A 26,674-nucleotide genomic window follows, 5' to 3' on the forward strand; every position below is an offset into this window, starting at 1 on the left:
ATATAAGAAATGAAAAGGCAAAAGAATATTTTACATCCTCATGAAATATCCAAATTTTTCCTACTAATGTTTTTAACGTATAAAAAATACGTTTATTCTTTTCAAATATTCAGTTTCAGTTTTCAGATTAATGAAAATGTACAATTTCGGTTATTTTCGGATGAAAACCAACGTTTTTATGTGTAAAATTAGAAAACGTAGATTTTCCAAGCATTTCCCAGATAAAAAAAATACGTTTTTCTATTAAAATATTCAGTTTCTAGTTAATGAAAATGGACAGTTCTTGTTCACATAAAAAAAGTAATTGAATATAATGAACAAAAAAAAAAGGCGGAAGTGCAGGTAAATATTGATTTTTAATTTCGCAGACGTACGGGCGAGCTGGCGGATTCGTATTGGATGTGAAATGGAACTGGAGGAAGTGCAGTATAGATTTTATATCCGGTTTTCCTGCCGCGGGAATAATGAAAAAAATAAATATAATCTGTATATTCGCAACGAGTTTTTTAATTGCCTTTCGGGGTTTTGCGTATGAAACTAATATTACTGTTGATTATAGAGTGGAATTGGTAAATGGAGATGATTTTTCTTCATTAATCTCAATCCTGCATTAATCTCAATTCAACGTTTCATTTAGAATAGAGTGGAAATAATAATGCAGTAGATAAATTAAGTTCAAGTGATTTACAATTTAATTATGTTTTAGATTATTAAAGAATTTCAATTTTTTTTGTTAATTTCATTGAATATTTTGTATAAATGTTACTGTTTAAACTAATTTTATTAATTTACATTTAGAAAATTTCAAAATTAAGTTTAAATTAGTAAAGATAAGTTTATACATACATAAGAAAGGCATGAACTGAAACTAAACTAGAGTTGTTTTTCGTGAGTGAAGAAACTTTGATTTGCGCTCGATTTAACTGGAATATCTTTAAATTTATAGCTTCCACTTCTTACTCGGGCTATGAAATAAATAGGATTTCTTTGTTTCTTTGTACTTTTCTTGGTTACTGAAATTACATAATAAATTTAAGGAATTGCAACAAAACAGTAGATTTTTAAGTAAATAAAAATCAGGAAATCTGTAAAAACGAAATATTATTATTTATACGTTCAAATAATTGAAATTTTCATGTTTTCCAATTAGAATTTTCATGAAAAATTCATAACTTTTTAAAGAATAATACGATTTTCATGGTTCTGTACGTTTATAAGAATCAAAATGACAAAAATGTATTGAATAATATTAAAAATTTCCAATAAGACTTTTGATGATTAATTCATAACTTTTTAGAGAATAATACAATTTTCATGGTTTTGTAAGTTTATAATAATGAAAATGACAAAAATGTATTGAATAATACTAAAAATTCATTTATAAAATTAAGACTGAAATTTTCAAGTTTTTCAATGAGAATTTTCAACAATGAAATTTTCTAGATTTCCAATAAGAATTTTGATGATTAGTTTATTACTTTTTAGAGAATAATACAATTTTCATAGTTTTGTAAGTTTTTAAGAATGAAAATGACAAAAATGTATTGAATAATACTAAAAATTCATTTATAAAATTAAGACAGAAATTTTCAAGTTTTTCAATGAAAATTTTCAACATTGAAATTTTCAAGATTTTCAATTAGAATTTTGAGGATTAATTTATAACTTTTTAGAGAATAATACAATTTTCATGGTTTTATAAGTTTATAATAATGAAAATGACAAAAATGTATTGAATAATACTAAAAATTCATTTATAAAATTAAGACTGAAATATTCAAGTTTTTCAATAAGAATTTTCAAGTTTTCCAATAAGAATTTTTATGATTAATTCATAACTTTTTAGAGAATAATACTATTTTCATGGTTTTGTAAGTTTATAACAATGAAAATGACAAAAATGTATTGAATAATACTAAAAATTCATTTATAACATTAAGACTGAAATTTTCAAGTTTTTCAATAAGAATTTTCAACATTGAAATTTTCAAGTTTTCCAATTAGAATTTTAATAATTAATTAATATTTTTTTAGTGATTAATAGGATTTGCGTGGTTTTGTAAGTTTATAAGAATGAAAATGATAAAAATGTATTGAATAATACTAAACATCCATTTATAAAATTAAGACTGAAATGTTAAAGTTTTTCAATGAGAATTTTCAACATTGATATTTTCAAGATTTCCAATAAGAATTTTGATGATTAATTCATAAATTTTTAAAGAATAATACGATTTTCATGGTTTTGTAAGTTTATAACCATGAAAATAACAAAAAAATATTGAATAATACTAAAAAATCATTTATAAAATTAAGACTGACATTTTCAAGTTTTGCAATGAGAATTTTCAAGTTTTCCAATAAGAATTTTTAGGATTAATTCATAACTTTTTAGAGAATAATACGATTTTCATGGTTTTGTAAGTTCATAAGAATGAAAATGACAAAAATGTATTAAATAATACTAAACATTCATTTATAAAATTAAGACTGAAATTTTCAAGTTTTGCAATGAGAATTTTCAAGTTTTCCAATAAGAATTTTGATGATTAATTCAAAACTTTTTAGAGAATAATACGATTTTCATGGTTTTGTAAGTTTATAAGAATGAAAATAACAAAAATGTATTGAATAATCCTAAAATCTATTTATAAAATTAAGACTGAAATTTTCAAGTTTTTCAATATGAATTTTCAACATTGAAATTTTCAAGATTTCCAATAAGAATTTTGATAATTAATTCATAACTTTTTAGAAAATAATACGATTTTCATAGTTTTGTAAGTTTATAAGAATGAAACTGACAAAAATGTATTGAATAATACTAAAAATTCATTTATAAAATTAAGACTGAAATTTTCAAGTTTTTCATTAAGAATTTTCAACATTGAGATTTACAATATTTCCAATAAGAATTTTGATGATTAATTCATTACTTTTTAGAGAATAATACTCAAAAATGTATTGAATAATACTAAAAATTCATTTATAAAATTAAGACTGAAATTTTCAAGTTTTGCAATAAGAATTTTCAAGTTTTCCAATAAGAAGATGATTAATTCATAACTTTTTAGAGAATAATACGATTTTCAAGGTATTGTAAGTTTGTAACAATAAAAATGCATTGAATAATACTAAAAATTTATTTATAAAATTAAGACTGAAATTTTCAAGTTTTGCAATAAGAATTTTCAAGTTTTCCAATTAGAATTTTTTTTTTAATAAATCAATGAAATTATATTATTTTTCTATAACATTAAATGTGAAATGATATGTTGAAAATAATTAGATACAATAAGAATTTATTTATTTATTGAAAATAATCACAAGTTTTCTCAGTCAATGAGTAATAATGCACTAAAGATAATACAAACATTAATACTAAATTAATAATAATTAATACTTAAGAGAGAAAAAAAAACGAATCAATTTATATCACTTTCCGAAAGACGTTAATGCTGCTTCGTTTTGGTAATCTGAAGAACGTTGACGCACTGCAGAAACCAGAAGAGTCCTGAAGCCAAGAAGAAACACTCGGCTGCAAGGAGCGTCGATTGTTGTATATCGGGAAAATCGAGCCTTTGAACGGCTGTAACGAGGACCATGCAACGCAGAAGCTCGAAAACGCAAGCGTGCGGTTTGTTGTCGAACAACATGCCGATGGTGGTCAAAGAACCGATGATGTACAGCACGAAGCAAAGTACAGCAAACGGACTCATGTTCTGCAAAAAATAAGAAATTAAGATCTGAAAGGTAATTCTTTTGGGAAATCGAATTACCACATGTCTGGAGGCCAACTCTTGAAATCCGTACACGACCACGCAGAAATGCACTAACAAGTAGATGTTGCACCACAGTGGAAGCTTCACCTCGTACTTTTCCCTGGCGACGACCTGTAATCAAAAAATGAAGAAAACTTAGAGACTCTGTTTCCTAATGGAAGCGCTTTTCTTTGATCAAGCTCTGTGTATTTCCACCTACAGTTACAGTAATTTTGCGGCTCTATAATTAGCGACGCGCTTTAATTAAGCTAACGATATTCGGAGGACGCAGATCGATATCCTCTCTGACATTGGATGCAGACCGATGTCATTGTTATGGTAACGTGCCGCTTCGTATTTATTTTATTCATGGCTCGCTTGACGATCCTCGCCAATGACGATTGTCTTTTATTTTATTTTTAGACGCTCATTCGAACACAATGCTCGTCTTAATTTAGTTAATTCGCAAACGTTACGTGCACGAAACTAGTAAAGCTTCGTTGGTCATTAAATTGTCCTTTTTCTTGTCCTTTTTCAATACATAATTAATTGAGTCTCTCTCACGAAATCCCATTAAAATTGATACAAAGAAGTTTCATTAAATTGTAATAGAAAATTAAGAGTAAATTCATGTGAAATTTTATTAAAATTATTCAAGTTTTTGTATAGATTCAAATAGGTTTCTTGATTCATCTGAAATCCATTAAATAATAACTCATATAAAATAAATGAAATTTCAATTTATAATTTCTTGATTTAATTGAGTTTTTTTCAAATTAATTAATTGAAAACTATAGGAAATACATATAATTTCAACTAAAAGTATAGAAAATGCAGGTAACATTTGTAAATAAATGAAGTTTAAATGTATGTCTTTTAAAATCTTATGAAATTAGTTTAAAAAAAATGTTGCAAGTCAAAATCATTCAGAATATTATAAAATAGAGGCAAAATTGATATATAAATAATTAAGTTTTCAGTACCTAATTAAGATTTCTCATATCTGTTAAAGTTCATTACAAAAATTGTAAAAATCAAACACAAATTTCATATGAAATTGTTAATTAAGTTTTTTTTTTACATAATTATTTGAATCTCAAAATCGTTGAAATATTTATAGAAAATAATGATTAAATTCATATGTATTGTAAAAAAAAAGTGAAATTTCTTATTCCTTATAAAATCCTTTAGAAATGAAAAAAAAAACTTATTGTTTCAAGAAAGTTTACTTTTGCTAAAATAACTTTTTTATTTCAATTTAAACAATAGAAATTACATGAAAATATATCAATATTTTTTATTGTTTACTGAAATTTATTCAGCTGAAAATAGATTTAATACAGTGTAAATTTCAGCAAACAACAAAATTGTTTATCCCAACGCTCATTAATCGGATTAAATTAATTTCAAAATAATAATTTCACAATGGTTTACAATGTAATAATCTCATAATCATATTATGAAAATTAATTTCCATTAAACGATTTTAGGAATAATTATAATAATTATAAAAGAATCGTGTCTTTTGAATTTCTATAATATTTAGTTTGGATTATTTTAAGTGAAATATCTGAGCTTTTCATATGAAATTTTTATATTTATATGCATAAAATATAGATTTTTCGATGGGATTCGAACATGTGTCGAGTAATTCGACAACTGTGTTAAGAATGTTAAACGAGACCCGGCGCATCCACCGTTTCCATTTCGCACTCGTAATTTCTGATCTGATGAAGCGATTTTACCTCGCACAGTACTGATTCCAGTTTTAAACCGGAAAGTCAATACAATAGAAACCGCACTGTACGAGGTATCTGCTGTAGTTTAGATTGGGGCACGATTACGTTAAGATTCTATTAAAAGACTATTTCGCACTCGCAATTTTCGTTCTGATTTTACCTCGCACAGTACTGATTCCAGTTTGAAACCGGAAAGTCAATATAATAAAAACCGCACTGTACGAGGTATTGCTATTTAGATTGGGGCACGATTACAATAAGATTCTATTAGGAGATTGAAACAAGGAAATGATATAGTGGAAGTTACGAGTTTATCTGAGAAGGACTTACGTTGATCTTATCCTCCTCCAAGCCTAATCTCGGCTTACCGGGCTGCCAGCTGGGACCGTAGAAGATCGCAGCCAATCTGTGACTCCAGCAGTCCATGCTCCTGAACCTCTCGACCACGTAAGCCGTGTAAAATGTCTGCAAAGATAACAAAGTAAATAAAGATAAATAAATGTCTTTTATTTATTTTTGTAATTATTGTCGACGCCAGATTGATTAATCACTCGCAAAGTGCTCTCAAATTGATTGATGTTTTTACTTCTATATATATATAAATCTAGATACGTCTGGATTCGGGTTGCCATGGTAATTGCATCGCGATGCATCAAAGAGCAAAAATCGATGATCTCTCTTTTTATCTTACCTGCAGATGGATGGGATTGAACGAGGGCTGATTGTAAACGAGTCCGTAGATGATTTCTTCCTTCTCGCGTTCCTCCGCGAAAGTACCGAAAAGTCGATCCCAAATTATCAGCACTCCCCCGTAATTCGTGTCCAAGCAGTACAAATTTGATCCTGAAAAAATGACAAATTTATTAATAATTTAAAATAAACATTTAAAATAAAATTTAATTAAAGGAATAATGGCAATACCTCGCACAGTACGGATTCCGTCAATATCCAGGACTGTTTAAAGTCGCACTATGCGAGGTAATACAAAGTAATACAAAAAAAAACTAAAGATAATTAAATAAACTGAATTGCGATAAGGTCGTTAACTTCGTTTCGAATCGATCCACTTTCGTTGTTTACATAAAAGCTGCCGCCTGTTTTATTTGATGAAATTCAATACCATTTGCGGTTCTCTTTATTTTCACGTCTCCGTTTCGCATTTGTACGTCGCTCGTAATCCGATATTATTGTTTACTGCAAAATTTTAAGTGAAACGAAGTCATTCGAATTCCATCAGAAAAAGAGAGCTGCAAAATAGTATTTCGTAAATAATTGTATATTTACCATGATGAACTCGATGGTGTTTCGGTGTGTTGAAAAGGAATTCCAAAGGTCCTAAAGTCTTCACGGTTTTCGTGTGAATCCAGAATTGGTAGAGCAAATTGAACTGTTGGTGGGTTATGAAAAGTGCTGGCGGTAGGACGAAAGCCAATGGTAAGTAGAATATCTGTGAACATTAAAAAGCAAATACTTTTATTACTTATTAAACTTTACACGTTGAATTACATAAAGTAAACTTTTTATTGCGAGTACTTAAAAATATATGTTTTCGTTGTAAATTTTATTGTGCTTTCAAGTTAATAAAGAAAATCATTATTAAAGAGATTTTAATTTTACAACAACTTTATTAACTTTTATACAAAAATATACATAAATGGATGGAAACGTTACTAGAAGTAATGTTAAGTAATTATTAATTGAATTCAAGCAAATTTTTTTTTTAAGATTTTTGAAAATTTTTAATTTTTTTTAAAAAAATTACCAAAATTTCAATATTTTGCGAAATGACAACTAATTTTATGTTATTATTTGTATTTAAAATTATTGTTATACAATAATCTATGGAAAATGTGTATAGATTTTACAAATTTTCACTTTTCATAAATGTGGACAAATTGGGACAAGTCGAAAAAAAATGTAGTATTATGTAACTAATAATGAATAAACTGAATTGCGGTTTATTTTTATAAGGTCGTTATCTTCATTTCGTATCGATCCACTTTCGTTGTTTACATAAATTATTAATTGAATTCAAGCAAACAAATTTTTTAAGATTTTTGAAATTTTTATTTAAAAATTACCAAAATTTCAATATTTTGTGAAATGACAACTAATTTTATATTATTATTTATATTGAACACTATTTTTATACAATAATCTATGGAAAATGTGAATAAATTTTACAAATTTTCACTTTTCATAAATGTGGACAAATTGGGACAAGTCGAAAAAAATTGTACTATTATCTAACTAATAATGAATAAACTAAATTGCGATTTTTTTTTATAATGTCTTTAACTTCATTTCGTATGGATCCACTTTCGTTGTTTACATAAACTAATTATCAATTGAATTCAAGCAAAAAAAAAATTAAAGATTTTTGGAAATTTTGAAAAAAAAATTGAAATTTTTTTGAAAAAATTACCAAAGTTTCAAAATATTTGGGAAATGACAACTAATTTTATATTATTATTTGTATTGAACACTATTGTTATACAATAATCTATAGAAAATGTGAATAGATTTTACAAATTTTCACTTTTCATAAATGTGGACAAATTGGGACAAGTCGAAAAAAATTGTATTATTATGTAACAAATAATTAATAAACCGAATTGTGGTTTATTTTTATAAGATCGTTAACTTCATTTCGTATCGATCCACTTTCGTTAATTACATAAACTTATAATCAATTGAATTCAAGCATAATTTTTTGTTTTAAATTTTGTAAAATTTTGAAAAAAAAAAAATGAAAAAATTACCAAAGTTTCAAAATATTTTGCGAAATGACAACTAATTTTATATTATTATTTCTATTAAATACTGTTGTTATACAATAATCTATAGAAAATAAGTATAAATTTTACAAATTTTCACTTTTCATAAACGTGGACAAATTGGGACAAGTAGATTTTTTTTTTACTATTATCTAACTAATAATTAATTATTAACACTTTCATTGTTTACATAAACTTATAATCAATTTAATTCAAACATAATTTTGTTAAAACAAAGATTTTTGGAAAAAAAATTACCAAAGTTGGGACAAATTGGGACAAGTCAAAAAAAAAGTTGTTATTATACTCACAAATCCGCACCATCCTTGAACCACGGACTGTCTCAACCCAACAGCCAAATTAAACTCTTCGGATGAATGGTGCACTTGGTGTTGAGCCCAAAGAATTTGAACTTCTGCAGAAACATCAAAATGCAATAAGAAATAATTCCGAAATTGCGATTGGACTCACCGTGACACGCCCTGTGCACCCAATAATAGCAGAAATCCACGCCGAGCGCCGCCAAATACCAAGCGCTCGGCTCTCTCCAAGAGATCTCCACCATCCTGAAGTTCTCGTAGACGTAAACGTAAACGCAGCTCTCGGCTCCGCGGAACAGCAGCCTGCGAAAGCCAGATAAAACCTTTCAGATCTCATTTCCCTAATTGCTCACTAAATTTCCCTTCAACATTCGTGCAAATATATATACATTTTCTAGAGTCTGGTGTATTTATTAATAATAAGGGGTGAAAAAGGGAAAAACATTGTCCATTTATTACTGAGTCAGTTTTCCGCTTTACGTGGAATGAACGCAATTTGCGTAGCTGGCGGCGCATTATTAGTGAATAAGCCGACAACTGAATTCCAATTAGCGACGTTCCAAAGTATTATTAATGCCTTGCGTTTCGATAAATCAAACGGATTTACATGGTGAATAGGAAACAGAACTTTCTAACAATAATTTGGATGAATTCAATCCTTTTTTATCCTTCAAATAATGATAACATCTCTAATCCAAATCCGTAACATCTTAACTAATGTTTAATAATTTAAAGTACGAACCAAAAAATGTCGGTCAACGGCCTTCCTATAAGTTATATAAATATCGTTGTGTGTTTTGTGATATAACAAAAAAAAACTAGATCAAGTTACAAGTGTTCCTTCATTCATTCATTCAACGTGACTAATTTTTATTATGTAATATTATAAAAACAGAAGATAAAGAGCGGTTGGTAACACAAAAAGAAAAGCAAAAAATAATCGTCTGATAACGAAAATATGTCGATTATTTTCATTTCTTCACTGCTTCCTTCTCCATTGCAAGCGATAAAAGTAAAAATATCCGTGTTAAATTGTAAACACTCCAATTAAGTTTTCTATTTACGGATTCGGCGTAAACAATCAAAGTTCAAATGCATTTAGTTCCTTTTCGCGAATTTTTTTTAGCAAAACTTGATCGAATCTTAAATATTTATCGAATTTAATAAGATTTATTTACTTAATTTAGTTTAATTTAGAACCGACGCAAAATCTTTAAGATTTCAATAATTGTCATCAAATTGTTAATTGGAATTTAAAAATTGATCTGATTCAAATTATTAATTTGTTTGATAGTAAAAACAGGAAAATCTTGAAGAAAAACTGAATTATTTCGTTAGAACAAATTTTCTAAAAGAGAATTTGAATCAGGAAAATCAGGATTTTTGTTTGAAACATTTTGAATAAATTGCGGAAAGCGATTTTCAACTGAAAATTGATTGTGTGTGTCCCGGATGAAAAGGGGATAAATTATTGCGGTCGAACAAAAAAAAAAGTAAGCTATTATGGACGTTTTCGGATGGAATTCAATGTGAAATCCAATTGGAACGTGCGACGAAATTGCATAAACAAACGTGGAAATAAAAAATAAATAAACAGAAACGTAATGAACGTTCATGCTCAAACGAATTGTACATCCAACGCACGCTATAATTTAAACCGAACAAAACAAAATAGAAACAATTGAAATTTGTTGTCCAATTATAAAATGTTTTGCGTATTAGCTTTGTTGTTTTTTTAATGAGAGAATTATTGGAATACTTTTGTTGTTATGAAACATTTTGTATGTTTTTTTTTAAGTTTGTTATTTCAATCACGTTTTATGAATTCTTAACTCATTTTTTTAAAGAATTTATGAAGAATTATTAGAAATTGTGTATTTTTTTTTGTAGAAATAACAACAATTTGAAAAGCAAACTTTTAATTCAACCTTGCTTTATGAATTTCTAACATTTTTCAAAAAAAGTTCTAAAAATCAATGTAAATTATATTGGAACTATTTAAAGGAAGAAAAAAATCTGAAATATGTAAAAGTAATTGAAAATTCTTCAAAATTATTAGCATTTTATAAAATGAGCAAAAAAAGAACTTTGTGTTATGAAATATTTTGTATATTTTCTTTTAAGTTTGTTATTTCATTCACGTTTTATGAATTTTTAACTCTTTTTTTAAGTATTTATAAAGAATTAATAGAAATTATGTATTTTTTTTTGTAGAAATAACAACAATTTGAAAATCAGACTTTTAATTCAAGCTTGCTTTATGAATTCCTAACATTTTTCAAGAAAAAAAGTTCTAAGAATCAATATAAATTATATACAAGAAATTTGTATTATTTAAAGAATGAAAAAACTCAAAAATATGTAGAAGTAATTGAAAATTCTTCAAAATTATTCGCATTTTATAAAATGAGCAAAAAAGAACTTTATATTATGAAATATTTTGTATGTTTTCTTTTAAGTTTGTTATTTCAATCACGTTATATGAATTCTTAACTCTTTTTTTAAGTATTTATAAAGAATTAATAGAAATTGTGTATTTTTTTGTAGAAATAACAACCATTTGAAAATCAGACTTTAATTTAACCTTGCTTTATGAATTTCTAACATTTAAAAAAAAAAAAAAAAATTAAGAATCAATATTAATTATATACAAGAAATTGAAACTATTTAAAGATTGAAATAAAAGAAAAGGATATTTTATTTTAGAAAAATGCGTAATGTTTTTGAAGAATTAACAACAAATTTAAAGTAAAAGATACTTCAATGAACAAGTTCTAAAAATCACTATAAATTATACAAGAAATTGGAACTATTCAAAGAAAGAAAAACTCAAAAATATGTAGAAGTAATTAAAAATTATTCGCATTTTATAAAATGAGCAAAAAAAAAAACTCGTTTGAATTTGTTCATTAAAACGTTGTGTTTAATAGACTATAAATTATGTTCGATTATTAATTAAAATTATTACAATTCCAATGTAATCATTTTGGAATTTCATCAAATACACAATTTAAACGTTTCAGTAAATTCCATGTATGTTTATTCGCACATAAAAATAAATTCGATAATTTAAATTATATAATAATTACAAACTTCGCAAAGAAAATAAACAATAGTTACACATATGACTGATAGCACTTTATAAATTCTAAATATTTATCTTTAATTTGAATGCTCATTGAGAGTTGTGCGTGTATAGTCATGGAAAAACATGATGATTTGTAAAGGCTCGATTTTTAATGATTGAAAACGTTCTTTCAACTTTCAACGCAAATTACAGAAAATCAACAATAGTTACACATATGACTGATGACACCTTAGAAAGTCTAAATATTTATCTTTAATTTTAATGCTCATTGAGAGTTGTTGCGTGTATAGTTATGGAGGAACATAATGATTTGTAAAGGCTCGATTTTTAATGATTAAAAACGTTTTTTCAACTTTCAATGTAAATTACAGAAAATTGAGAATAGTTACACATATGACTGATGACACTTTCAAAAGTCTAAATATTTATCTTTAATATGAATGCTCATTGAGAGTTGTTGCGTGTATAGTTATGGAGAAACATGATGATTTGTAAAGGCTCGATTTTTAATGATTGAAAACGTTTTTTCAACTTTCAACGTAAATTACAGAAAATCAACAATAGTTACATATATGACTGATAGCACTTTAGAAAGTCTAAATATTTATCTTTAATTTGAATGCTCATTGAGAGTTTTTGCATGTATAGTTATGGAGAAACATGATGATTTGTAAAGACTCGATTTTTAATGATTTAACACGTTCTTTCAAGTTTAAACGTAAATTACAGAAAATCAACAATAGTTACACATATGACTGATAGCACTTTATAAAGTCTAAATATTTATCTTTAATTAGAGTATTCAATGATAATTGCATCGTGTGTAATAATCGAGAAAATTAATGATTTTTAAAGACAGTCGTTTTTCTTCATCATTTTCGTTTTTGTTTATCATTCGGTAATTGTTTCTTAACGTGTTTTTTGCGGTTTACCAAATCTAGATCTCTCCGCCCTGAGGAGCTTTACACAAGAATTTGCATGGCGTTGCCAGGGGTGACGGATACATCCTGCTCCGTATCCAATATAAACAAACTTTCGGATCATCATCATGTCTTAAGTGTGTAATCAATTTCGCAAAGAAAACTTTTACAAAGCAAATGTTTTCTTTAACAATTTACGCTAATATATCGTTTGAGTAAACAGCAGACTTAGTATTTAGAGAATTCAAGGTTGCTACCAATTATTATTGTTAACTTATCAACATCTTATTTATTTACGTTTTTCGAATATCTTTCGCAGTCAACATTCGTTTTAAATTCTGCAATTTCTTCAATTTCTTACCTTCCGGATTCTTGGATGATGCCGTGCCCTATGCTGGTGATGCTGTCGTTCAGTCGATGGACCGGTTCACGTTCGATCCAGAGGATGAGGTTTTCCAGGACCATGAACAACACGAAGTAAGGCCATGCCTTTGTGCGATTTGTTCACTCATTAAAAACACTCAATCTCAAACACTATTAAGTACATACCTGTCTGAAGTATTTGGGAACCTCTTCGTGAGATTCGAAGGTGGTGTCGTTGGGATCGACCATGTAGAACATGCGACCGCATCCTTTCACGAAAGACCATAACAAGTCTTCGGATGTTGCAGCCTGCAGCTCCAAATCTTTGACGACGGTGGTAAACTCTTCGCTCCAATTGCCATTGGGATGCCAAGTCAGGTCGTTCATCGTGTGACGATGCTGCTAGAAGCTATTCTCCCTTTGAACGATTTGATGTAGATAGTATAATCGCTTCCAATATATATAAATAACATTGGCACACAAAGCACGCTTTCAGCTGCCAAAAAATGTACGAACTATTCGCAACAACAACGCGAGTCGCTACTGAAATGATCAAGTTTACAGCTCACAGAAAAAAAAACTACCGTGCAGCGAGCGTTAGAAGTATCAAGTGCGATATGCCGGCACTCGCAACATATTTATATAAGTCCGAACTCTGCGAGAAGTCAGAGTGGGGAACGAAAATAAACGTAGACACACACACACAAACCGTTTTAGAAAGGATTGTTATTATTATTATCATCATCATCAAAAGTGCGAGAAAAACAACGTTACCTTCTTGGAAATGCGAAGGAGCGAGTCGCAATTTTCGCTTCGGAAATAAACTTTTTACCTCTTCTTTAGGTCAATCAATTGGGTATAATAATTATTGTAGACGGTTAAACTTTGACCCGAGATTAGTTCTAATTATTTGTTATTGTTGTTTTTGCTTTTCTGCTTTAATTAGGCCAAGACTACATCGGAAGAAAGAAAAGTTACAATAATAATACTACTGAACGATGATAACCTTTCCTGATCCGCTCGTAAACGCTTCATTCTTTATTTTAAAACAAATTCACAACACTTTAATATTTCCATGAGTTGCTTTTACAATTTCACGAAATATCAATTATCTTGTCTTCACAACCTTTAAAGAACACAGCAATTACATCTAACTTATTATAAAGTTAGTATAATAATATTTCATACATTTAAACTTAATTTAACATTATATTTCTAACTTTCATGTATCAATTATAAAATTATAGTTATTTTACGTTTCAGATAATTCTTATTATACGTACTTTTCTCAAGGCCGAAAATAATAGCACAAATCACTTTTTTTTTTATTAATATTTTCTTAAAAAGTCTTAAAAATATCATTATTATAAAAATTTGCAAAAAGTTTTCCTTAACTTGTTGAATTAATTAATTAATGTTGAAGAAGTAATTAATTAATAAGCCTTCATTCAAAACGAAATTTCATGTCAAATATACGAAGCAATATTTGCTACAAGCAAACTCGACGTTTTCCAACATCCGAATTAGCTGATTAATTAACGTTTTGCGGCCAAAGTTTTTGCATTTGCCGCGCTTTAAATTTTGTTTACAAAACACGCGTTTACAAAATTTAAAATCTCGTTTAATTATACTACCTTTTTCCTTATTTGAAAGAAGAAAATTGAAAATATAAATGATGATTAAGATGTGTGAGAGTGAAGGAATGAATGCATGAAGAAGTAGAAGAAAAAGGTGAAGGAGAAATTACAGAATGCAGATGGCTGTGGCCGAAGTTATACGTATGTATACTCCTGTATCGTCACGTAATCTCTCGTGTCGTATACGTAGTGACGATCACGTATTCGTCTATAATTAAATAGTCTGCTCTCGCATATTTAATGTAAATGATACATTGAAAGTATTATCGTTCATTTGCATTAATTGAAGTGGAGAAACGCACAAGAAATTTGTAATTTTATGCTAAACGCAAGAATAAATTAATTTAAAAAAAAAGACAATAGATGGCGCTGCAAGCATATACCGTTTACGTATTGAGAAACAACTGTTTATTGTAATTATCTAGTAGAATCTTATAAATCAAGAGTTTCTCATCAAAACTGTCTTTCGACCACAATTGTTTATTTACTATAGCAACGGTTTTTTTTTTCTTAGAAAATATCCAATACGGATTTTTTTTGCAACTTTACACTTTTAATTATTGAATGTCATAAAATAATTAGTTATATCAATATGAATTTTACACTTTTTTTTTGTTGTAATCATTTAAACGTGTTTTCTCTGTACGTTTAAAACAATGTAACATTTTCGCGTGTGCGTAAACAATAATAATTTGAATGGTGTTTCGTTACGGTCCGTTACGTCAGCGTCATTCAAAGTTACCATAGCAACTAAAATATTATTTTCATTGACCAACCGAAACGCAAGAAAAACCTGAGCAACCATAGCAACCAAAATATAGTTGTCATGGAAATACACGTGTTTCGTACGCGTAACTCTGAAATTGGTTATTTCGGCAGACAATAATTTCAATCAAGGCCGGAAGCGACGCCTGAATAACCGAAATTAGCCTATTGTATTCGGTAATTTTCACCGTCGCTAATTACCATCACTCGCGACATTTAGCGCCGCTCGTAATTGAGCGAAATATAATATTATTTAGTTGCCAGCGAGTAAACAAGTATACATATATCGATTTTTTGGACTATTTCCAGAAGCAAATAACACCAATTTGGCTATAATTAACTTTTCAGTTATCCTAATTGAAAGCAACGCAGTCACGAATTTGTATCAATCAATTTTGTAATTAAAATCTAAATCCATTTATTGTAATTTTATGAATTAATTTAAATTTAATCTGTTTATTGAACGAAACGGTAACAGTTATAATTTATTTGCTTGTTTGTTTATCTATTTACTACTTATTATATTTTTTTAGTTGTTTTTCTTGTTCTTGTTTTGTTTTCTTCAATTTCTTTGCGTAAGATTTAACGACGTTGGAATGTACAAGTCACACTAATTAATAAATATGTGTATTAATCGATTCGCCGCGATGATTTTCACTTATTCCAATTGTATTATTAATGGCGTTCTTTTTTTCTTTTCTTATTATTATTGCTACTAGATTTAAAGTTCAACGCATATTTGCATAACTTACATTAGCATTTACGTTTCGTATTCTATTTCATTCGAAAATTACGTTACAATCTCTGATTTATATAATACAACTGATCTGGTTTTATTTTTATACAGTAATACCTCGATTTACAACATTTCAAATATTTTCAATTTTATTCCTATTGTAAAAATTGTTTCTTAATTAATAAAAACTTGCTTATTGAAAACAAATAGTGAATTAATAAATTAACAATTTTATAGAAATTATAACTAAAAAATACGTCTTGTTTCTTTACTAATACAAATTATTAAGAAAAAGTTTCTTATTTAGCAAATCAAATATTTATTACTTATATAGAAATTATTACTTAAGTCAATAAGAAGTTTTGTTGTTGAATTTCAGTTTTTTGTTTGTTTATATAATAAAACGTGAAATTGCAACTGGAATTCGCAGTGAAGGCAATAAATTACGTAGGTGTAACTTGAGTAATGGAAGCGAGTTTTTAAGTGCGCATCCTCTGAGAAATTGCCAATAACATTAACCGCAAAGAAGAAGTATCATTTCTATTATAACTTGCATTACTTTAGCAGTAATTTTTGTATAATTTCATGAACTTTTCATGAATTGCATTTTTTTGTGTAAAAGTTAAGATTTAAAGGATTTATGAAATCATTATATAAAAATAATAGAACTAATAGAAAGTAAATGTTGAAATTTTTATGGAAATAAAAAACGCATTCTACTTTGAAACAATCAATTGAACTGCGATTAGACTTTAATGAAACGTAAATTATTTGGGTTTAATATGATCAAAATATAAGTTAATCGATGTAGAAGTGATCGTTTTATGTTCGAGGTGAATTTGTAACAAGAATATTGGCCTTTTGTGGATGGAAATGTAAATATAATTCCTCCTAATTCGTATTAATGCCGTTCCCGAAGGATAATGATCCGAGGTTTCGTCCTTATTTCTGAGGGACAGCCAAGTTGTGTCTTGTTGTCAGTCGACGAGATAATGAGGCTAGAGAGAAGAGTATTGAGAGAGAAAAAAAGAAACAATATTTAAGGAAACGGTACAATGTTGAATCTTCTCAAAATATCGGAATTAATTGTCTATTATTTATGTCTAAAAGCAGATATATTTCATGATATATTATAAAATTAATAAATATTTGTCCAATAATTTATACAAATCTAAATTTTTATATAAATGAATGAAAATCATAACATAATAAACTAATGTTTGTAATGGTTTTAGTAAAATTAGATAACAATTTAAATTTACATAAGTTTATCATTTAAGTACTGGAAAATTAATAACAAATTTTAATTTTTAACTCATTTAAGACAAATTATAAACTTATTAACTATGATTAATATTAATTACAATAAAAAAAATTTGATTTTGGAGAAAAATCATCAAAAGAAAAAAAGTAATTTTCGAATATGTCAAAAGTTTATTAATATTTTCTGATTGATATCATTCATTAGTTCATATGTATTTTTACTTATTGTATTCTCTAAATATTCAAGATTTATTTGTATATTGAAGATTCCTTAATTTTTTCTTTGTTTTGGAGAAAAATCGTCAAAAGAAAAAAGGTAATTTTCGAATATGTCAAAAGTTTATTAATATTTTCTGATTGATACAATTAATTTTGATTATATGTATTTATACTTATTGCATTCCCTAAATATTCTAGATTTATTTTTATATTGAAGATTCCTTATTTTTTTCTTTATTTTAGAGAAAAATCGTCAAAAGAAAAAAGTTAATTTTCGAATATGTCAAAAGTTTCTTCATATTTTCTCATTAATACAACTCAATTGCTTGTATGAATTTACACTTATTTTATTCCTTAAATATTCAAGATTTATTTGTATATTGACGATTTCTTAAATTATTCTTGATTTTGGAGAAATATTATAAAATGTAAAAGTTAATTTTAAATTAGACGCAAAAGTTTAATAATATTCTCTGATTGATATAATTCATTACTTTATATGTATTTGTACTTATTGTATTCCCTAAATATTCAAGATTTATTAGTATAGTGAAGATTCCTTCATTTTTTCTTGATTTTGGAGAAAAATCGTCAAAAGAAAAAAGGCAATTTTTGAATATGTCAAAAGTTTATTAATATTTTCTGATTGATACAATTCATTCGTTTATATGTATTTGTGCTTATTGCATTCCCCAAATATTCAAGATTTATTTGTATATTGCAGATTTCTTAAACTATTCTAGATTTTGGAGAAATATCATAAAATGTTAGAAGTTAATTTTAAATTAGACGCAAAAGTGTAATAATATTCTCCGATTCATAAAATTCATTCGTTTATATGTATTTGTACTTATTGTATTCCCAAAATATTCAAGATATACTTGTATACTACAGTTTCCTAAAAAAACTTCTTAAATTTCTAAAAATATCCAAATCAAACGTTTTATTTCATATCAAAAAGTAATAATTAAATGATCTGTTAATAGAAATCAAATTTACAATCTATTTCAATCAATTCCATTTGAAATTCGGAGAAAATCTACCTCAATAAATACAAATTATTCAAATCGTATACAAAATGTAGATTTAATTACTTGTTAACAGACATTTTTAACGTGTAAGTAAAATGTTTTGACCTCGAACATATAAACGATTGATAAACGCGTGCATTAGATCAATAGCATCTAAAACTATTTAGATTTTGTTAAAATCCAAGTAAAAGTTGTGAAAATTCTATTTAAATCACCAATTCAACTCGCTTAACTATGAGATTTGTTTATGTAATGATTAAAAGTCTAATTAGATCACCGATTCAAATTGCTTAACTATGAGATTTATAAGTGAGTAAACGTTAAAATTGTCATTGACATTGACTTATTTTTGTATGGTCGAGTTGGAAAAAAAAAATGTAAATAAAATTTATCTTCCGCATAAACAGAAATGCAAATGAACTCCTGTCGATCGAAAATAAAAATATATCAAGGATTTACAGAAAAAAATATCGGAAAATTTCCATTCCTTTGACCCAATTATTTGATATTCCGAATCAAGTACACCGAGATGTTCGATAAACAGAAGAAATCTTTAAATTTATAATTAAATGTAAATCTAGATTACCGTATGTTTTTTTTTTGTTTGGTTTTGAAAATATCAAGGTTTTCTCATGTTTCTACTCCGCTCTATTTGTCTCTCGCTCTCTCTTGTTCTTCAATTAATAAACATTAATCGTTCAGGCGACGTAAACAAAATCATATCTTATAATTAATGATAGGAGACAAATGAAAAAAAAAAGAGACTTGCGTAAAGTGCAAGTATTAACATTTATTCGGTCCAAATATTTGCATTATTCAAGCAATTATTTGCAAGAGGAGAGAAGAAGAAAAAAACACAACAACTCGCGAATCGAAAGGCAAAAAATTAATTCGCATTAAGTTAATGGACGTTTATGAAAATTTTGTTATTGATTGCCTCATAAACGTTAATGCAATTGCACCTTTCTACTTCGCGATTAATAATTGAAAACAACAATCATTATTGTAATATTATTTCATTAATTCAAATCAAATCAACTTGATTGAAATCAATGCAGATACGATAACTGTTTCACCGATTCAAACGCAATCCGCTTTGCGCGTCGCTTAACTATCAATTTAATAGAGAATTGAGAATAGCTCAGAACTGTTATTGTTTAACGTTTGATGTTACTTACAGTTTTCGCTGTTTCTTCACGAGTGTTTCTTGAAACTATTTACTTTACAGTTTTATTAACCAATTTTTTTTTGGTATAAAAGTTGATAAGATAGCGGCTTTATTTATGCACGCGTTTTAATACCTTACTGCAATGAGATGTCCTCAATAACCGTCATCAGCTAATCATTATATAAATATTATTTCTTGTTTCCTCTGCAAATATTTCATACATCTAACATGTAATTAATACTTGTCTTGTTTTTCACCTTTTAGAAACAATGCAGGAAGCCTTTGAAAAAAACATGTATACAAGAAAAAACTGCTCGTGTTATGTATTTTTTTTTTCTATCTATATAATACTATTTGAATTTTATGTAGATGAAGTGCTGAAATATACGATTCCAGTTACATCACGTTTGTAAATAAGATAATTAAACTTGTTGTTCGCCGTTTACCTATAATAATAATATTTATTTATATAGTTTTTTTTTACGTAATTCTCAATAGGTAATACCAGAAAAGTCTTCATCAGACTGTTTACTTGTTTTCTTAAGCGCAAAGAAAGGGCATCATTAATTATCGTAATTATCTTTCTCGGAATGATCTCGATCTGGATATTGGATTATTCGATCTAATACATAATTCATTTAACTGATTCCAATCGTTGTACGAGATTGAATTAATTTTCTTATTTTATATATGTTTTTTTTCTTTCTTTCTTCAGCCTCTGTTTAATTTTTTTCTTATATATACAAAACAAATTAATAATACGGGTTTTCTTACAATGTTCTTGCGTTTTATACAACCAAAATCGTTAAGTTGTCAATCACAAATCACAAAGAAAAAACTTCAGTCGTCATTTTTTATAAATTAGACGCAATATTTTTTATACGTGTTTACGCTTATTTTATTCCCTAAATATTCTAGATTAAGTTTATTAATTAAGTTTTCTTATATCGTCATTAATTTACTTCGATTTTAATGAAAATTTAAAAGGTCAATTTTCGTTTATCGCATGTCAAAATTTGTTAATTAAATAAATTAATTCAACAGCTTCTACAAATATGTATTTAGTAGGCATTTTGTTTATTGAATATTCAAGATTAATTCTCAAGCTAGAAATTCTTGGGAAATTCCTTGGTTTTGAAGAAATAAGCGAAAACCCTAAAGTATGTCAACAATTGCTTCTTAAAGTTTGCTCATATTATTTAGTGGAAAATCGAGCACTAACATACATGTATTTGGGCTTAAATTATTCTTGAAATATTCAAGATTAAGTTTATGAATTAAGTTTTTTTATATCGTCATTAATTTACTTCGATTTTAATGAAAATCGAAAAGGTCAATTTTCATTTATAGGATGTCAAAATTTATTAATTAATTAAATTAACTCAACAGCTTCTACAGATATGTATTTAGTAGGAATTTTGTTTATTAAATATTCAAGATTAATTTTCAAGCGAGAAATTCCTGGGAAATTCCTTGGTTTTGAAGAAATAAGCGAAAACCCTAAAGTAAGTCAACAATTGCTTCTTAAAGTTTGCTCATATAATTTAAGGAAAACCGTGCGCTAACATACATGTATGTAGGCTTAAATTATTCTTGAAATATTCTAGATTATGTTTATTAATTAAGTTTTCTTAAATCGTCATCAATTTACTTCGATTTTAATGAAAATCGAAAAGGTCAATTTTCATTTATCGCATGTCATAATTTATTAATTAATTAAATTAACTCATCAACTTCTACAAAAATATATTTAGTAGGCATTTTATTTATTAAATATTCAAGATTAATTTTCAAGCTAGAAATTCCTTGGAAATTCCTTGGTTTTGAAGAAATAAGCGAAAACCCTAAAGTATGTCAACAATTGCTTCTTAAAGTTTGCTCATATAATTTAAGGAAAACCGTGCGCTAACATACATGTATTTAGGCTTAAAGTATTCTTGAAATATTCAAGATTTATTCCCACATTTCATTTTCCTTCAACATTTCCTAGTTTTCATGAAATATAATAAAAATCAAATGGTCATTTCTTCTTGATTTGCTTAATATTTCTTAAGCTTTTTTATAATTTATAAAGAACAATAGCTCTCATATATAAATGTATACTAATTCTAATTAAATGTATACATGAAGCTTTAGTTTTGAAGATGTTAAATTTAAGAACATTTTTGGGAGCGTCTGGTGATAAATTGTTTTGTAACAGTTTTAGTATAGGCAACACACTTAACAAAGTTTATAAGATTGATAACTAATTACGATTTAAATTCAATTAATTTGTTTCAATATTGTAATAATTTATTTGTTTTTATGCAATTATACAGCTTTAAATCTTAAGAATTTTGCTTAAGTAATGTAAAATATTTAATTTAACTGTCAGATGTGACATTTGTGGTTATATTTGTGTACAGAGTGTCGGTGTTTTGGAACGCAGTGTTTTTTTGGAAATAATTGGAATCAAATAGAAAACGATCATGGGTGAAGCGATTGATGAGATTCAGAAAGATGAGGACACTTTCGGACTGGGCTGTGCCATGGAGTACTTCTCTGAACATAACGAAATAGCTGAGATGATTATGAATTTGAAGAATGTGCTGAGATCTGGTCAGTCTATTATCGAAAGGGCCTACGAAAGGTACATGGATGTTCTCAAACAGTACATAGAGCAGCCGCATCTGTTGGACACACATCTGGAGACGATTCTGCAAAAGATCATAGTCATCATTCGAGATCCTGATGTTGATATGCAAGTGAAACACGAGACATTCAAATACATGTACTTTCTGATCAATGTCAGGGGCTACAAAGTCATTGTTAGGCATCTGCCGCATGAAGTAAGTGTAGACTGTCATTTAGGATTTTTGTTTAATTAATTCAATTGTTGTTCATTCAAGGTTGCCGATTTTGAGCCAGTGCTGAAATTGCTTGAAGCCCAAGATCCAAATGATTCTAAGAATTGGACTACTAGATATGTCTTGTTACTGTGGTTATCTATCATAGTCATGATTCCATTCCACATGTCCAGATTGGATGGTTTCGAGGAGGGCAAAGGTGGTGACCAGAAGACTGTGATGTTTCGCGTGATGGAGATATGCAAGACTTACACTGTTGTTGGAGATAAATGTAGAGATGCTGCAGCTTATTTGATATCCAAATATTTAACCAGGTATTCTTTGTTTTTTTTTTTTAAATTAACAAATTAAATTATTGTAAATTGTTAAAGGACTGATGTTAAAGAACAGTATTTATCTTCATTCCTGAATTGGGCCTGTGAGTTGAGTGTGGAGAAGGACAGCAGCAGTTTCATCAAATATGGAACTTTATCTTCAGTGGCTATGATTATAAAGCACGGTAAAAGAGACGATATATTACCGCACGCGCAGAAGCTGTTGCAGTGGATAATTAATGCCGAGATTAAGAGTTATCCTGGATGCAATATACAGAAGTTGGTTTATAAGATAGTGCAGAGGATTGGTATGTTGTGTAGGTGTTTAATGAGTGAAGATTTTAAATGTTTTTGTTTGTAGGATTAACTTTCCTTCCTCCTCGTATTGCCAAATGGAGGTACATGAGAGGCAATCGCTCGTTGACTTCTAATCTATGCTCAGGGGATAGCGGATCCAGCGTTATTTCTTCGGCTCCCATGGATGATGTTAACGCGATGATCGAAGAGGAAGACATTGAAGTACCGGAGGAAATCGAAGAAATTATCGATCAATTGATACAGGGTTTACGCAGCGCCGATGGTGTTGTTAGATGGTCGGCGGCTAAAGGGATTGGTAGAGTTACCGGTAGATTACCAAAGGAGTTGGCGGATGAAGTCGTTGGGTCCGTTCTGGAGTTGTTCAGTCCGCGTGAAGGAGACGGCGCTTGGCATGGCGGTTGCTTGGCTTTAGCCGAATTAGGTTTGTGATTATTCGCAAGAACTTACGAGTAGTTAATTGATTTTATTACAAGGAAGGAGAGGTTTGCTGTTGCCTCAACGACTTCCCGAAGTCGTTCCAGTCGTCTTGAAAGCTTTGATTTACGACGAGCCTCGCGGTTACGCTTCTGTCGGTTCGCACATCCGTGATTCGGCCTGCTACGTCTGCTGGGCCTTCGCCAGAGCCTACGAGATCGATGATTTGAAGCCCTTCGTCAACGATATTGCCAGTCAACTGTTGGTCGTCACCTGCTTTGATAGAGAAGTATTAAAATCCAAAAAAAACGCATCTAACTGAGTGATTTAATTATTATTTATTGATAGATCAATTGTAGAAGAGCCGCTTCCGCCGCTTTTCAAGAAAACGTTGGAAGACAAGGCACGTTTCCGCACGGAATCGATATCTTAACAACCGCAGATTTCTTCGCTGTCAGCGTGAGGAATTCCTCTTTCCTAACAATCAGCGTTTTCATCGGACAATTCCCTGAATACACCAAGCATTTGATTGATCATCTGGTTGAAAGGAAGGTTGTTCATTGGGATATAGCAATTCGCGAATTGAGCGCTAAAGCTCTGCACAATCTCGCTCCTTTGGTAAAATTATGAAAATCGTTAGAATTTCTTAAGTTAATTTTTCAAATAATTTCTTCAAGGCTGTTGATTATATGGTTGGAACGGTGCTTCCGATGTTGTTCGAGAAGAGCCGAAGCATCGATCTCAATAGCCGTCATGGATCTATATTGGCGATTGGTGATATAATTCACGCAATCTCGCAAGTTTCCGAAGATGCTCTGAACGAAAGCATCTTGATGGAGGTGAAAGATTTGGTGCCGAAATACAGGGAGAGGCATTTCTTCCGCGGGATGGGCGGTGAATTGATGAAGCAAGCCTGCTCTGATTTCATCAAGAAATGCTCTCTGGCGCATTTACCGTTCCACAATTCCGACATCGTTGGTCAGTGTATTTAATCTTACCTTTAAATTGATCGATATTAATTGTAGTATTTTTAGACGATTGGTTGCTGCTGTTGAACGAGTGTTTATCCTACGACGTACCGAACATCCGTTTAGGAGCCATAGACGCGCTTCCTGCTTTATTCACGGAATTCTACAAGGACGCAAGTAAAGCGCAAATGCAAAAGGATATAATAGACAAGTACATGAAGGAGATGAAGAATGATAACGTGCAGGTCGTGCGGATGGGTCATTCCTTGGCGCTGGGTTCGTTGCCGGCTTTCATGTTGTTTCCGCACATCCATGAAATCCTTCAATCGCTTCTGGATGCTGCAGTCATTAATGCGGCGACGGTGAAGTGGGCGGAAAGTCGTCGAGACGCAATCAAAGCGTTGACGAGCATCTGCGTGACATTAAACGAAGAACTCGATTCAGGTAAACTTTTCTGATTATTAAACCATTGATTGTAATTAGAATATTTGCAGCTGTCGGCGAGGATTATTTGAAGAAAATCTACGAAGCGCTCTTGGCTGGATTGACTGAATACACTGTGGATAACAGAGGAGATATCGGCGCTTGGGTTCGGGAAGTCTCCATGCTCGGACTTCAACACATCACATTGCTTCTGACTGTCAACACTAATTTCTTGAATACGGATTTGATGACCAGAATAATTTGCGGCGTCTCGCAGCAATCTGTCGAGAAAATTGATAGGACGAGGGCTTTGGCCGGCAAAGTCTTCTACTCGCTAATCCACAGGTTAAATTTAATTTTGCTAATTGCAATATAATGAAATTATGGATTTTGCAGTGACCCAATTGTCCCGAACATTCCGCATCACGAAGCGCTGAAATCGCTGTTCCCCAAAGACGAGTGCGACCTACTGAACTGGAATTCGGCCTCGACGACGTTCCCGAGATTCGTCAACTTGCTCGAATTCCCCGAATACACCTACAGCATTATGTTGGGATTAATCTGCAGCGTCGGCGGAATGGCCGAAACTTTGGTAAAGATACAAAATCACCAAATAGTTTACTCAATTTTGATTTTAATATACATTTCCGTAGGTTAAATGTTCCAGTCACAGTCTTTTCGATCATATGAAAGAGAAGCCGATTGAGAAGATCGAACGACTGTGCGAAACTACGCACGAGATTTTCGCGAATTGCCAGAAGAACGATCGCATCGTTATACCGATGTTCAGGTTCCTGGACAGACTCTTCAGCTCGGGTTGCATCGATCACATCCTGGATAATCTGCAATCCGATTTCGCCAAAAAGATCTTGAAACTGGTTCAAATGGAGTTGAACGGATGCAAGGACATCTACAAGTTAATCGATGGCATCAGTATTCTGTGCCAATTCATACAGGTAAATCTTTCGTTGTGAATTTCTCGCAATTAATATTGATTATTGCTTGCAGGTCAAGAGCGATGTTTGCAGCACGGCTTTGGTGCAGCTCAGCATTCTTCTCTGTCACAGACAACCGTACGTCCGACGATCAACGTCTACGAAACTCTTCGAATCCATACTGGTTTATGGAGACAACAGTATAATACCAGAAGAGAATTTGGATGAGATCTCTCAACTTTTGAGCACCACGAATTGGGAGGAACCGGTCGAAGTCGTTCGTCCTTTGAGGAATAAATTGTGCGCTCTGATGGGAACTCGTGTTCCTGTCGCCAAGAAGAAGTAAACACTTCATTACATTACTATCAAATACGCTTGATAACTCATATTTTTTTTAAAAACCTATTTATTAACGCTTAATAATTACACTTTTTTTACTTGAAATAAACATTGTTTAATCTGTTGATTAATATATATATATTCACTGTGATCAATGTATTTTGTTATGCATATATATAATCTATATCTCTAATACATAATATAAATGTATCGAATAGAATAGAAAATTAAAAAGTAACTTGAATAAGAGACTATTACAATATGTAATATCCCTTTTACCATTAATAAAATAAAACGAGCTTTAAACTGTAATTTCGAAATGTAAGAGTA

At 29.4% G+C, this 26,674-nt stretch overlaps 2 protein-coding genes across 2 annotated transcripts; one reads left to right on the forward strand and one right to left on the reverse strand.

Moving 5' to 3' along the window:
* Positions 1-3,348: 3,348 nt before the first annotated feature.
* LOC108558948 (alkylglycerol monooxygenase-like) lies at positions 3,349-14,055 on the reverse strand. Its single transcript, XM_017916048.1, has 9 exons — positions 13,155-14,055; positions 12,967-13,094; positions 8,749-8,900; positions 8,589-8,692; positions 6,785-6,947; positions 6,192-6,343; positions 5,831-5,965; positions 3,780-3,893; positions 3,349-3,722 (listed from the first exon to the last, which is right to left on the reverse strand). Exons 1-9 carry the CDS (start codon positions 13,353-13,355, stop codon positions 3,453-3,455), a joined length of 1,419 nt encoding a protein of 472 aa, XP_017771537.1. The 5' UTR covers positions 13,356-14,055; the 3' UTR covers positions 3,349-3,452.
* An 8,085-nt stretch (positions 14,056-22,140) lies between these two features.
* LOC108558950 (tubulin-specific chaperone D) lies at positions 22,141-26,448 on the forward strand. The gene is made up of 12 exons (XM_017916049.1): positions 22,141-22,615; positions 22,676-22,947; positions 23,005-23,255; positions 23,309-23,686; positions 23,739-23,968; positions 24,028-24,297; positions 24,357-24,657; positions 24,714-25,091; positions 25,142-25,415; positions 25,467-25,662; positions 25,724-26,026; positions 26,079-26,448. The coding sequence occupies exons 1-12, from the start codon at positions 22,256-22,258 to the stop codon at positions 26,349-26,351; spliced, it is 3,486 nt and encodes a 1,161-aa protein (XP_017771538.1). The 5' UTR covers positions 22,141-22,255; the 3' UTR covers positions 26,352-26,448.
* The last annotated feature ends 226 nt before the right edge of the window (positions 26,449-26,674 follow it).

Source organism: Nicrophorus vespilloides, unplaced genomic scaffold (assembly GCF_001412225.1).
Source record: "Nicrophorus vespilloides isolate i.1.1-1 unplaced genomic scaffold, Nicve_v1.0, whole genome shotgun sequence".
NCBI lineage: Eukaryota > Metazoa > Arthropoda > Insecta > Coleoptera > Silphidae > Nicrophorus > Nicrophorus vespilloides.